The sequence below is a fragment of the Oryx dammah genome, unplaced genomic scaffold (genome assembly GCF_014754425.2).
Source record: "Oryx dammah isolate SB20612 unplaced genomic scaffold, SCBI_Odam_1.1 HiC_scaffold_21, whole genome shotgun sequence".
NCBI classification, from domain to species: Eukaryota; Metazoa; Chordata; class Mammalia; order Artiodactyla; family Bovidae; genus Oryx; species Oryx dammah.
The window spans coordinates 23,594,813-23,609,872 of NW_024070205.1; the positions used below are offsets into that span (position 1 = coordinate 23,594,813).

Genomic DNA, 15,060 nt, shown 5'->3' on the forward strand with positions numbered 1-15,060 from the left:
CGGGGGAGCCTGGTGGGCTGCTGTCTGTGGGGTCGCACAGAGTCGGACACGACTGAAGCGACTTAGCAGCAGCAGCAGTAAAGCTCTCTGCCTACCCTTTCCAGATTATAGTCTTCTCCCTTGCCTTTAGGTAGTCAGTATTCTGATGTCTCTGTTTTTCTTTATTGTTTTAAAGTCTTAAGTATTTTTAATTTATAAGTCTCTTCTTTTGAATGAATATAAATGCACTTCTGCCTTCACTTTCACTTTCACTTTGTTCTTCTCTTTGGCTCGTTGTTAAGATTCATCCCTACTGTTGTATATGGCTATAATAGATTCCCTTTTGTTGTTGTATGCTGCTGCTGCTGCTAAGCCACTTCAGTCGTGTCCGACTCTGTGTGACCCCATAGACGGCAGCCCACCAGGCTCCCCCGTCCCTGGGATTCTCCAGGCAAGAACACTGGAGTGGGCTGCCATTTCCTTCTCCAATGCATGAAAGTGAAAAGTGAAAGGGAAGTCGCTCAGTCGTGCCCGACTCTTCGAGACCCCATGGACTGCAGCCCACCAGGCTCCTCCGTTCATGGGACTTTCCAGGCAAGAGTTCTGGAGTGGGTTGCCATTGCCTTCTCCGTGTTGTTGTATAGTATTCTATTAATTGAATACACACCATTTTTGTTATTGCAAACAATGTTACTATCTTATATATATATCTTATCAAGGTATATATATCTCAATGCTTCATATGTAGAAATGGAATTATTAAGTCATAGGATATGTACATCTTCAAATTTAGTAGATAATGCCAAACAATGCCTGAGTGGTTGTATTGGTTACTCTTCCTGCAGGAATTGTAGGAATGTTCCTGTTGTACTATATTCTTGCCAGTACTTGATATCAGTAGACTTTTTTCAGTTTAGCTCATCTTGGGATATGTATTGGTATCTCTTTCTGGTTTTAGGTTGCATTTCCCTGATGGATAATGAGATTGAGTACTCAGTACTATTAATTGGCCATTTGGATTTTTGTGTATGTATGAAGTACTTGGTTTAAGCTTTGTGCATCTTTTCTATTTCATTGATTTTCCTTCTGGTTTGCTTATATATTCTAGATAAAAATTCTTTGTTCTATCTACGTACTTATCTATAGCAGATCTTTCTCCCCTTCTAATTGGGCTGCTTTTTTCACTGTCTTAATGATGCTATTTTATGAAGAGAAGTTTCTGTCTATAGTGGAGTCAAATTTATTAATCTTGCCTGTTATAATTAGTGCCTTCTATTAGGTAAAGAATTCTTCTCCACCTGAAGTCATGAAGACATTTTGCTATATTATCTGCTTGAATCTTTTATTCTTTTTTTTTTCCATACGTATATCTATAATCTACTTGGGAATTTTTCATATGAATATCTAGATGTCCAAGCATCCTTGATTATAAAGTTCATCCTTTTGCCATTGCTTTGAAATACCACATCTGTCATACATCATGTGTCCATACGTACATGGGTCTGTTTCCAGGCTCTCTTTTGCTCCACTGGTCTGTCTCTCTCTGGCAATACCACATTGTATTAAATACTAGAATTTTGAAGTAAGTTACTATTCTTTTTTAGGAAAGTTGCAGCTATTCATAGCTCTTTGTATTTCTCTATAAATTTTAAAACCAGCTGATACATTTCCATTGTATACCTGCTGTGATTTTTATTGGGATTACTTTGACTCCATAGATCAATTTGGGAGGCTCTCTTTACAGTATTGAGCCCTCTAGCCGTTGAACATGGTATTTCTCTTTGTATATATAGGCCCTTCAAAATGGCCTCCGAAGTTTTGATATTTTTCAGAATATTATTCTTATATATCTATTTTAGAGTTGTCCTTAGGTCTTCAGTCATTTTTATGCTATTCTAAGTGATGTCTGTGTCTTTAATTTCAGTTTCTTACTATTTATTGCTGGCATATAGAAATGCAGTTGATTTTGACCATACTTTTTTTTTGTATCCAGTGACTTTGTTAAAATCATTAATTCTAATAATTTATTTGTAGATTATTTTGTATTTTCTTTGCACACATCATCATCTGCAAATAATAACAGTTTAGTTTCTTTCTTTATGATCCTTTTATCCTTTATTTATTTTTCTTGTCTTACTCTGCTGGCTAGGATATCCGGTACAATGGTGAATAGAAGTGATAGCTGGGCATCCTAGTCTTGGTGCTGATCTCAAAGTGAAAGCTTTCGACGTGTCACCATTAGGTATGATGTTTTCTGTAGGTTTTTGGTAGGTATTTTTTTTACTCATTCAAGGAGCTAAGTTTCTATTCCCAGTTTCCTAAGAGAATTTTTTTTAATTGTAAGTGGGGGTTGAGTATTCTCCAGAATTTTTGTGCAGTTGAGATGATGTAAGTTTTTTTCATTATATTAAAATGGATCACTATTTGTTTAACATTAAAAAACTCAATCAACTTTGCACCTAGGGTGATCAACTGTCCTGATTTGCCCAGGAGTGTTCTAGTTTTATCACTGAATGTTCTGCATTCTAGATAAGTAGGACAGTTGTTTGCCCTCTTTGGCTCCCTTATTGCATCTATATTCATTAATAAGATTGTTCTTTAACTTTTTACACACTGATCTTGTCTGGTTTTGTTATAAAGTTGATTTTATCAAATTGGTTGGAGAATGTATCCTCTTTTTCTGTTTTCTGGAAGAATCTGTATAATCTAGGATGAATACCTTTGCTGAATGTTTAAGGATTTTGCTGGAAAAGCTGTATGGACCTGTTTGCAGAAACTTTGTAGATTCATTTACTGCTTATTCAGAGATTTTTGTTTTAGATATCATTTTTGACACGTTATATTTTTTCTAAGAGTTGTCTGTTTCTTCTTAGTTTTCAAATTTTTTAGTATTAGATTGGTCTTAATACTAAGCTTTTAATACCGCTAGAGTTTTTAGTGATGTCTTTCATTCCTGACTCTGCTTATTGGTGCTGTACATTTTTCTGTTTGTTTGTTTGTTTTGACCAGGTCATGTCAGGGATTCAGGGTTGTATCAATTTTATGAGTTTTATCCAGGAACCAGCTTTTTGGCTTTGTTTATGTTCTCTATTTTATTTTTGTTTTCCATTTTCTAATTACCCTCCTTATAATTACATTGTCCATCCTTCTACTTTTTTTGGTTTTGCTTTGTTGTTTCTCTTCTAATTTGTTAACTTGGATATACATATTAGTAGGCAGACTTTATTTTTAATAATATACACATTTCAGGCCATAGTTCTTTTAGTTGCATCTAATAATTTTGTTATGGCATTTTGTTTGTTATTCCTTAGTTCAAAGTAGTCTCTAATTTTCCTTATACTTTTTCTTAGGCCTGTGGGTTATTTATAGATAAATTTATTACTTGGCTATTGGGATTCTTTCATTTGAAAAGAAGTTACTTATTTTATTTTTGATTGTGTTGGGTCTTCATTGCTGCCTGTGGGCTTTCTCTAGTTGTGTCAAGTGGGGGCTACTCTTCATTGCTGTGCACAGGCTTCTCATTGTGGTGGCTTCTCTTGTTGCCGAGCACAGGATAGGCACACAGGCTTCAGTAATTGTGGCTCATGGGCTCTAGAGAGCCGGCTCAGTAGTTCTGGTGCATGGGCTTAATTGCCCCGTGGCATGTGGAATCTTCCTGGACCAGGGATCAAACCCATGTCCCCTGCATTTGCAGGTGGATTCTTATCTACTGTACTACCAACGGAGACCTTTTTAAAAAACCATTATGGATTTCTGTTACAATTGCATTGTTATCAGAAAATAATTTGGTTTTTATAGTATGATATTTGCACTGTCACATGTTAGTTCATTAAATTTTGAAATATTCGTGCTTGTAAAGAATGTGTTTCCTGCAGTTTGCACAGTGTGGTAAGAATGTTTTGTATCCTACTGAATCTTTGGTTCTTTGTTGTATCACTGACTTATTTGAGGTGAATTTCTTATATATAGCAGAGGTTTTTCATTCACTCTGCCAGACTCAGTCTTATAATTTTGTATTTAAACCATTTACATTTAATATAAAAGAGTTTAAGCCTGCCATTTTATTATGTTTTTGTTTCTTTTCTCTTTTGATTTTTTATTATGTTTTTTCTTTAAGAGTTACTTCACTGTATTTATATTTTTTTAAAGACATTTTTTAGAGCAGTTTTAAGTTCACAGAAGAATTGAAAAGATGGTACAGAGATTTTCCATATACCACATAGTAATGCACATTTAAATTTCCTCATTTTTTTTTATGACTTGAAAGCTCATTTCTTCTTAGCACTGAATATGATTCCATTGTCTTTATGAACCACTGTTTATCCATTCATCTGAAGGACATCTTGGTTGTTTCAAGTATTGTTAATTATGACTAAAGCTGCTATCAATGTGTTTTTTTGGAATTGAAGTTTTCAACTCACTTGGGTAAATACTAAGGAGTGTGATTACTGGCATATATGATAAGAATATGTATAATTTTTAAAGAAACTGCCAATCTGCCTTTCAGAGTGGCTGTACAATTTTTCATTCCTACAAGAATAAATGAGAGTTCTTGTTGCTACACATCTTTTTCAGCTTTTGGTGTTGTCAGTGTTCCGGATATTGGATATTCTAATCAATATACAGTGCTTTTTAAAAAAAAATTATTTTTAGTGCTTTTTTGTTTATATCTGTATAGTATTATTAATTTTGCTACTTTTTTTTTTAACCAGCTTTTCTTTTTCCTGGAAGTTTATCAGTATTCTTCTGTTCAGTTTTGAATATTTCAGATAATTGACAAGGTCTTGGCAACTGTAATTTATTCTAATTATATTAGCCCTAAAAACTAAAATTAAGATACTGAATTTAATACTTCAGCATGTTTTTATTCAGTCATGCTGCTGCTGCTGCTAAGTGGCTTCATTCGTGTCCAACTCTGTGTGACCCCATGGACTGCAGCCTACCAGGCTCCTCCGTCCATGGGATTTTCCAGGCAAGAGTACTTATTCAATCATAGTGAAGGTCAAATAAATGAGTGCCAATGATACCTAACTGCACCAAAGCTAATGTCAATTAAAGGGGGTTCTATTTTTGAATTCTTTTATGTTTTAGTCTTATTCAGAGATTTCTGTTCTTCACTTTTCAGATTTTAAAGTAATTTCTTTGGGTTGTAATACAGTATACTGTGTTGAGAGTGCTTGCTATTGATGACTTTGGACTGTGCTCTCAAGTAGCATTCCTCCATCTTATGTATATTATTATTTTTTTTTAGTACCCCCAAAACTCACGATAGTGTTAATGCAGATTTGATCCAGAAATTTGTCAATTTTCATTCCTGTTTGTGGTCTGTTTTCATTTAGATAATGACAGTTCAGCTTTATGAACTTTCTTCATGTGTTTCCAAAACACTCCTGGTCTCTGCTTTATGCTTTTATTCTAGATTCTGCCTCTCTGGTTTATGAAACACATTTGCAGAGTGAATTTAGCCTAGTTGTTCTTTTTGCTTTTTAAAATAGTTATCCTTTGTCTTTCTTCTGCTTCCTCATACTATAATGTCTTATATTGATGCCTAAAAGGAGAACACTTATTTACTTTACTCATTACCTCTCTCCATATTTCTGGCCACCAAATGTATAGGTGATTTCTTATACCAACTAGTTCTCCAGTTCTCTGTAGATATAAGCAGAGTGTCCTGGAAATCAATTCAGGTCAATTCTATCTAACACTCTCTACTTGGAGTTTGCCCTAGATTCCACTGGTTGAGGATTCAGTCCCACAAGACTGAGCTGCCCCTTCAGATCATAATTGCATGTCCAAGAAGTCACTCGTATATTTAATCTACTGGCTATAAACTGGCAGTTCCTTTGTCCCCCTCCAAGGATTTGATAATTTGCTAAAATGGATCACATAACAGGAAAATAGTTTACTTACTGGATTATCAATTTATTGTAAAAGAATAGAACTGAGATATGTGGGAAGGGGCATGGAGCTTCCATACCCTCTCCGGGTGTGCCGTTCTCCCAGCATCTTCATGCACTCACCAACCTACATGTTCACCAACCCAGAAGCTCTTCCCTAGACTGAATTCCATGAGGCCAAGGGCTAGAGTTTTCTAAATCCTGTTCTTCATAGTACTTAGCAAAATGTTTAAGATTGGTTAATATTTGAGTTAATATATTATCAACTGTCTGTATATTGCCTCAGAAGAAAACATGCTTAAAAATCTGTTTACCCCTACTAGTTACTAGGTAAAATAAAGTTAAATAATAAGGTACTATTTTCAAGTAGTAGTGTTATAGCATAGTAGTTAACGGCATGAATCCTGGAGCTGCCTTGATTTCAACTCTAGTTCTGCTATGTACTTACTGCGATCTTGGGCAAGTCACTTAATCTTTCTGTGATTTATTTCCCTGTGTAATACTTCCTTATTGCACATTTGGCAATAAGTATTACATAAATATATTCATTATCATTATTTTATATTCTAAAAACTGGCTCAGGGGTTTTTCCCTGAAAGTTCAGTGGTTAAGACTCAGAGCTCCCAAAACATGGGACATGGGTTCGATTCCTGTTTGGGGAACTGAGATCCTGCATGCTGCACCACATGGGCAAAAAATAAAATTGGCTTCGATATATTTGGCTTATATTAAGACAGCCACTTATATATAATAATTATAGAAATTTAAATTTGATAGTGTTTGGAAAGTAGTTTTGTTTCATGTAGTGAAGAGTTACTATTTCTCTTGATTAAATAATTTCATTTTAATAATCTCAATAAAATTTGGAATGTAAACTCATATAATCTAAAATGCAGACTCATGGTTCAGAATTACTTGATTGTCAAATATATCATTAAATATGATAATTAAAATTTTTGCATTTTAAAGGCATGGAGAAAAGTTATGGTACAATAGGCAAAATGTCAAAGATGAGGCATAATCTTAAATATGTTTTAAAAAATACGTAAGAGGGTAACTTGTGATTGCTTTGGGGTGGTAGAATTTAATCTTTGAGACTTATTTTTATTTTTAAAATGAGGTTAACAACTGACATGCTGATATTAATTGCTGACAGTTAAATGAGGTGATTTAAAAGTTCTTTGGATATCTTCTGTTTTTATTAAATCATATTGTTATTGTTCATCTTTAACATTTTTATCATAAAGTCAATTTTTGTATTAAAGAAAGTACTATTTTCTTAAATATTAAGTCTTTACATTTACTTTTTAACATAGGAACTTGCAGTGCTTTTTATCTGCAGTTTTTCACCCCTACAATATACCGTTAGTGCACAATTTCCTAAAAATCATATTCTAAATGTAAAATTACTTTATGATTGTGGTGATGCCAGTGTGGTTTGGTTTAGGCTTTTTTTTTCCCTCCCTTTCTAATCTACAGCAACTGGAGCAGATTCAGAAGGAGTTAAGTGTTTTGGAAGAGGATATCAAAAGAGTGGAAGTAAGATCAAGAATTTCTTACATCTCAAGTAGCTTTTCAATTTCATGAAAATTTTGCTTTTCCTTTAAATTGCTGCCTTAAATTAATGGGATTAGTCTCCATTATATAGAAAGTAACAGGCATAATTTCTGCAATAATTTATTAGGAGCCCTTTTCCTCTGAGTTAATGATCAAAAGTTAGAGTTTAAGCAATTAGTAAACAAAGCTAATATTTGCATCAAGAGGGATGTTACTTTTCTTAATGTTTGCAAAGAATATTTTCAAAGTAGAGACTGATATATCCTGTTTTTCTATACTTTGGTGATTTGAACAGTAATGATCCAGTTGCCATTTAGTTGCTCAGTCGTGTCCAGCTCTTTGTGGCCCCATGGACTACAGCACACCAGGCTTCCCTGTCCTTCACCATCTCCCAAAGCTTGCCCAGACTCATATCTATTGAGTCAGTGATGCCATCCAACCATCTCGTCCTCTGTCTTCTGCTTCTCCTCCTGCTTTCAATCTTTCCCAGCATCAGGGGCTTTTCCAATGAATCTGCTCTTTGTATCAGGTGGCCAAAGTATTGGAGTTTCAGCGTCAGCATCAGTCCCTCCAATGAGTATTCAAGGTTGATTTCCTTAGGATTGAGTGGTTTGATCCCCTTGCAGTCCAAGGAACTCTCAAGGGTCTTCTCCAACACCACAGTTCAAAAGCATCAATTCTTCAGTGCTTAGCCTTCTTTATGGTCCAACTCTCACATTAGTACATGACTGCTAGAAAAACCATAACTTTGACTAATGCCAAAGAAGGTGAAGTAGAACAAATCTGTGAAGACCTACAAGACTTTATAGAACTTTATAGAACCCAAAAAAGATGTCCTTTTCGTCATAGGGGACTGGAAGGAAAAGTAGGAAATCAAGAGATACCTGGAGTAACAGGCAAGTTTCACCTTGTAGTACAAAATGAAGCAGGGGAAAGGCTAACAGAGTTTTGCCAAAAGAATGTACTTGTCATAGCAAACACCCTCTTCCAACAACACAAGACAATACACATGGACATCACCAGATGGTCAATATCGATATTAGATTGATTATATTCTTTGCAGCTAAAGATGGAGAAGCTCTATACAGTCAGCAAAAACAAGACTGGGTACTGACTGTGGCTCAGATCACAAACTCCTTATTGCAAAATTCATACTTAAACTGAAGAAAGTAGGGAAAACCACTAGACCATTCAGGTATGACCTAAATCAAATCTCTTACGATTATACAGTGGAAGTAATGAATAGATTCAATGGATTAGATCTGACAAAGTGCCTGAAGAACTGTGGACAGAGTGTCTTAATATTGTACATGAGGTGGTGATCAAAACCATCCCCAAGAAAAAGAAATGCGGAAAGGCAAGATGGTTTTCTGGCGAGGCCTTAGAAATATCTGAGAAAAGAAGAGAAGCGAAAGGCAAGGGAGAAAAGGAAAGATACACCCATCTGCATGCAGAGTTCCAAAGAATTGCATGGAGAGATAAGAAACCCTTCCTAAGTGATCAATGCAAAGAAATAGAGGAAAACAACAGAATGGGAAAGGCTAGAGATCTCTTCAAGAAAATTAGAGACACCAAGGGAACATTTCATGCAAAGATGGGCTCAATAAAGGACAGAAACAGTATGGACCTAACAGAAGCAGAAGCTATTAAGAAAAGGTTGCAAGAATACACAGAGGAACTATCCAAAAAGGATCTTAATGACCCAGATAACCATGATGGATCACTCACTTAGACCCAGACATCTCAGAGTGTGAAGTCAAGTGGACCTTAGGAAATATCACTACAAACAAAGCTAGTGGAGGTGATGGAATTCCAGCTTAGCTATTTCAAATCCTGAAAGATGATGCTGTGAAAGTGCCAGCAAATTTGGAAAACTCAGCAGGGGCCACAAGACTGGAAAAGTTCAGTTTTCATTCCAGTCCCCAGGAAGAGCAATGCCAATGAATGTTCAGACAACTATACAGTTGCCCTCATTTCACATGCTAGCAAAGGAATGCTCAAAATTCTCCAAGCTAGGCTACAATAGTACGTGAACCAAGAACTTCCAGATGTTCAAGCTGGATTTAGAAAAGGCAGAGGAACCAAAGATCAAATTGCCAACATGTGTTGGATCATAGAAAAAGCAAGAGAATTCCACAAAAACATCTCCTTCTGTTTCATTGATGACTCTAAAGCGTTTGTGTGGATCACGAAAAATGGTGGAAAATTCTTCAAGATGGGAATACCAGACCACCTTACCTGCGTCCTGCGAAACCTCTATGCAGGTCAAGACAAAACAGTTAGAACTGGACGTGGAACAATGGACTGGTTTAAAATTGGGAAAGGAGTATGTCAAGGCTACATATTGTCACCCTGCTTATTTAACTTATATGTAGAGTACATCATGCGAAATGCCAGGCTGGCTGAAGCACCAGCTGGAATCAAGATTGCCAGGAGAAATATCAATAACCTCAGATATGCAGATGACACCACCTTTATGGCAGAAAGCAAAGAGGAACTAAAGAGCCTCTTGATGAAGGTGAAATAGGAGAGTGAAAAAGCTGGTTTAAAACTCAGCTCAAAAAACGAAGATCATGCTATCTAGTCCCATCACTTCATGGCAAATAGATGAAGAAAAAATGGAAACAGTAACAGATTTTATTTACTTGGGCTCCAGACTCTCTGCAGATGGTGACTGCAGCCATGAAATTAAAAGATGCTTACTCCTGGAAGAAAAGCTATGACTAACCCAGGTTCAATCCTTGGGTGGGGAAGATCCTCTGCAGAAGGGAATGGCAATCCCCTCCACTATTCTTGCTTAGAGAGCTACAGTTTGTGTGGTTGAAGAGAGTTGGACATGACTGATTGACTAACACTAACACACACCTAGACAGTGTATTAAAAAGCAGAGTCATTCCTCTGCCGACAAAGGTCTGTTTAGTCAGTTGCGATACTTACCTTAATATTTATCAGTAGGTTCTCACCTAGATTAAAAATGATTAAGCTAGTTCACTGTTCACATAATGTATAGTATGTCTCATTAAAAATATTTACATTTGTCTTTTTCTGCATTTGTTGGCTTCATTAGTAATGAATAATATTTGTTAAAGAATTTCTAGTTCTTTATGTATGTCATAAAAAAGACTTGTCTCGTAAGTTTCAGATATCCTTGCTTTTGTACTCTAAGGAGAGGAAACGTTGAGAAATTTGGATGTTGAGACAAAAAGGAACTGATAAAACCGGGGATTGGAAAGAAAGAAATAGCTCCTTTTGACTTATACATCTTCTCTTTGCAGTGGCTATAATTCTAATAATTGTGCTTCCAGGAAATGAGCGGCTTATATTCTCCTGTCAGTGAGGATAGCACAGTGCCTCAATTTGAAGCTCCTTCTCCATCACACAGGTACAAAGCTTGAAACCTGTAATTGCTTTGGATTTATGTTATAAAATGCAGATATGGTATTAGTCCTTGGTAGCCTTTTCCATGTGATGAACACAACTCCTGAGAAATTACTTTTGGTCATGATGTAGAAATGAGATTCAGATTGCCCATCCGTTTCCTTTATGCTTTAAATTTCATGCCAGGGACAGTTAGTAGAATATTATAATACTGTGAATTCAGTAATGAATTGAAAGTTTGGTGGATTTCTCAAAATAATGATAGCTTTGAATATATTGTGAATTAAAATCAGATGACATTAAAAATCTATAATTTGAGAAAATGAAATTGTAATATTATGGAAAAGTTAGTTAAACTAATACCTTTGACTTTGCCACTATCCTGTTGAACTAGGTAGATCTGTTTGTTTAGACATCTCTGCTAGTTTCTTTATAACTCCCCATTATTAATTTAATTAAGTCTTCCCTTCTTTATTCTCTATAGAGCAGGAATTACATATATCTTGCTCATGACTGTTTCCCTAGATTTTAAGTACTGGTAGTTGACTGGCCTCCTTCAGTATGTTTTTGTGAAATATGGTGAATCTCTATGGTCCTTATTAAATTTAAAGTTCTATTGATGAAATATCTACTACCTAACATTTGAACTTTTTTGTTGTGTTCAGAGCAAGAGAAATTTTACATGTTTCTAATCCATTGCTAATCCATTCACGATTGTGGTCCAACAGAATCTTTTTAGACAGATAGTTTTAGTATAACACATGGATTTTCAAGCAGTCCAGTGACAGTACAGGAGATTACACTAACTTCACGGCCAGTGCCAGATCAGGAAAGCCATTTTACATCTAGTTTGGGATGATATGTGGGGAAGGGACACAAAGAATATTCTGGTAAAAAACATTCCTGGTGTGTTTAATATATTTAATTAACCGTTTTATTGAGAATCTGCATGAGTGCTGAGTGATTCTGGGGTCACTTTACCTGTGTAATTCAGCTTGTTTTTGTCCATATTTTATTTTCTTTAAAACACTTGGGAATGATTCAGTCTGTGGGATATTATCTTTAGCTTAGCATTCACTTCCTGACATATGTGGGATCTGTGTAAATGGAATATTTATTATGTGAGTGCATCCAGGCAAATAAAAGTTGTCATATCACAATGTCTTCTCTAATAAACTGATAATTCTCATTATCATATCACTGTCTGTCATATCACTTTATTTCTTTCTATCTGTTGTGGCCAGGTCTTTGTTACCATGTGAACTACCAGGGAAGCCCTGGTCTTTGTTAATCTCTCACTGATCTTTGTTAATCTTTCACTGGTGACTTTTAATAACATATTAACAATATAGTATTATGTTCATTTAACTGGCCTTTTAAAATTTAATGCCTCTGATGCACTGGGCACTGTTTTAAGTGTTGAATGTAGCTGGAGAGTCCCTCCCTTTATGGAACTTCCCTTTGGGTGGGTGTGTGTGTGTGGGGGGGGCGGGGGGCAGGTTGAGGGAGATGCTAAATAAGAAACAATAAAATATAATATTTGTACATGACATATAAGTAGTATCCTAGGAAGGAAGTTTATTTTTCACTTTCATGCATTGCAGAAGACAGTGGCACCCTACTCCAGTACTCTTGCCTGGAGAATCCCAGGGATGGTGGAGCCTGGTGGGCTGCCATCTATGGGGTCTCACAGAGTCAGACACGACTGAAGTGACTTAGCAGCAGCAGCAGCAGCAGCAGGAAGGAAGTTAGATCTATTAGAAAGCTGACACATGAATGAAGAGAAGAGAAGAGATAATAAAAAGTCACAGGGTAGTTTTGAGTAGGGTCGTTTTAGATTATAAAATACTTACAGGGGTTCACATGTAGAGGATAGAGACAAGACTTTCTGTCTCTCCCAATCCCCTGCAGTTGGAACCTAGGAGGAATGTTAGGAATATTGCAAGAATCCGTAAAGAGGAAATGGTGGACTTTTTATTGGATTTTATAGGATTGTATTAGTGGAAGAGAAGAGAAGTGATTGTACAATAAAGTGGCCAGTCTCATGAGAGATGTAAGAATTCATGATGTCTGTGAAAACTTTGTTGAATTACTAAAATCGTATGGAACACTATTGTCAGATGGTGTGGTCAGTTAGACTGGTTCACAGTTGAAGATGGGAAAACAGGCAAACATGATATTTTCTTCAAGAGTGTTTTGATTTTTTCTTAAAATACGTTCTTTATCACAAGATTTGAGAGAGACACTTGAGAAAATAATGGTAGCTTTGAATATTCTTGGGAAATGACCCTTAAGATTAAGATGTGGAATTAAACATGGGAAGAATGTTATGCTATCAATATTGAAGTTTGTTTTATTTTTAAGAAATAGTATGTAGTTGAAATATAATCCCCCCCCATGATTATTATCATCATTATATAAATACCAGATTTTGTTCTTATTCCTCATTGTAATGTTTTGGTCTCTTTTTAAGAGGTTTACTTTAAAAAAGAGTTTTTGTGGATTCATTCATTTTTTGTGGATTCAGGGTAAATCCCTTACATTGATTTTGGGTTTATGGTGAGGGTTATGTGCTTATTGTAAAGAGAAACAGAAGACATATAACTATTGATATTACACCTCCCTCCCCAGGAATTTGTCTTCTGTATACCATAATTGGCTGTAATTGTCATATCCTGTCTGTTCTCTTCCAGCTGCCTTGTTTAGACCCCAAGTATCTCATAAAGTCATGCAATAGTCTTTTAACTGTACTCCTACAGTGTATTGTGAGGAATCTCATCATGTTACTTTCCTTAAAATCATTCAGTGACTTCCCATTGTATTTAAATTGGCTTAGATTGCTTTTGTATGCCTACTATTTTTGTGCTTTAGAATTGAATTTAACTCCCCAAATGGGGTATTAGGGTAACTTTACTTATATATTATTATTTTGCTGAGAAACTCCTCTGTTCCTCTCTTAAGTAGCTACCCACCCTCTAGCCATCCCCAAGAATCCAGCCAAGGATGAGCTTTATTCTTTTTTGATACACCAGTTCCCTTAGAAAATGAAGTGGAGGAAGGAAGTGCAAGATAGAATTAACCACCAGCTTTTAAAGCATTTTCTATCTACTTTGTTCCTGTTCTATACTGTGTGCTAGTTTGGGCAGATTTCCCCTGCTGTACTATAATCCTGTTAATACTGGGGTTTTCTTACACTCCCACATTGTTATATGAGCATTTATACATAATAGAACTTAAAATAGGTTTTTGAGTAAATGTGTGTGTCACCTAGAATGTAGTTTAATTTTCACAGCTTGTGAGAACTTGATTGAAGCATGACCTTTAGTTTACTTAATAAGTAAACTAATTAATCTTAAAAAAAAAAAACTCAGGCTTCATTGGGGTAGTGAAGTTGGAGGTGAGTATGTGATTATTTCCTTAATAAAATCAGTTTAAATTTAGTAAAACTTTTAAGCCTTCATTCATTGCAAATTTTTCTTACAAGAATTAGTTCAAACCTGAAGATTGCTGCTTTTAGGGCATTTTTAGTTCTTTAGATTCTGAGGAAGGAAGTCTTCACAATTCAGAGGATAAACTATAGCTTATACTTCTTTGTTACGTGGCTCTTTGTATTAAATTATGAGTAAATTAGAGAGTGATAGGCAAGCACAGTCCTTTTTAGCTTTTGCCAAATGACATTTTTTTAAAAAATCCGAGAATATGAAACATTTTAGTCAAATCTTCTCAACAATGACAGTGACAATTTGGTTTAGATTAAAATATTCTTAGACCGAAAAAACCTAAGTCTAAAGTTTAGATTTTAGTCTTCAAAGCCATTTTTGCCAGTGGTTTTGCTTGTAACTTTTAAAATGCATCTCATTGATGTGATTTATGTGTTAGAAATAATTGTCTCATAATTGCTTCATTCTTTGTCTTTAAATCAAGCAAGTATTTCAGAACTGTTATTTATTATTCGCTAACCTCTGGTTTTAGAACTCCAAAGAACCTGGTTTAAAGATAATGTATTAGCTTCACTGTTTGCTTGGAGGTGAATATGCTTTAATATGATCCAGATAGTTACTAGAGTTAAATTTGCAGGATAACTCTTGATTTCTTGTGGTAAAGTAGTAAATAAATACCAAACAAATAGTAAATAAGATTCATCTTGAATCTCTGATCTTTCAAATGCTTTTGCCAGTAGTAGACTTGCTATTGATCATATTTAATTCATTTTCTAAAGACACATTCGTAAGTTTAAATTGTTAATTGC

The 15,060-nt window shown here is 35.3% G+C and overlaps 1 protein-coding gene across 3 annotated transcripts in view; it reads left to right on the top strand.

Annotated features, from left to right (window-relative positions):
• The window catches only part of COP1 (COP1 E3 ubiquitin ligase), a 226,819-nt gene that overhangs the window by 64,799 nt on the left and 146,960 nt on the right, over nucleotides 1-15,060 (top strand). For all 3 annotated transcript variants that reach the window (XM_040263920.1, XM_040263922.1, XM_040263921.1), the window contains 2 exons: nucleotides 7,356-7,415; nucleotides 10,739-10,815. In XM_040263920.1, the coding sequence (XP_040119854.1) occupies nucleotides 7,356-7,415; nucleotides 10,739-10,815 (137 nt within the window). The remainder of the gene's footprint in view (nucleotides 1-7,355; nucleotides 7,416-10,738; nucleotides 10,816-15,060) is intronic.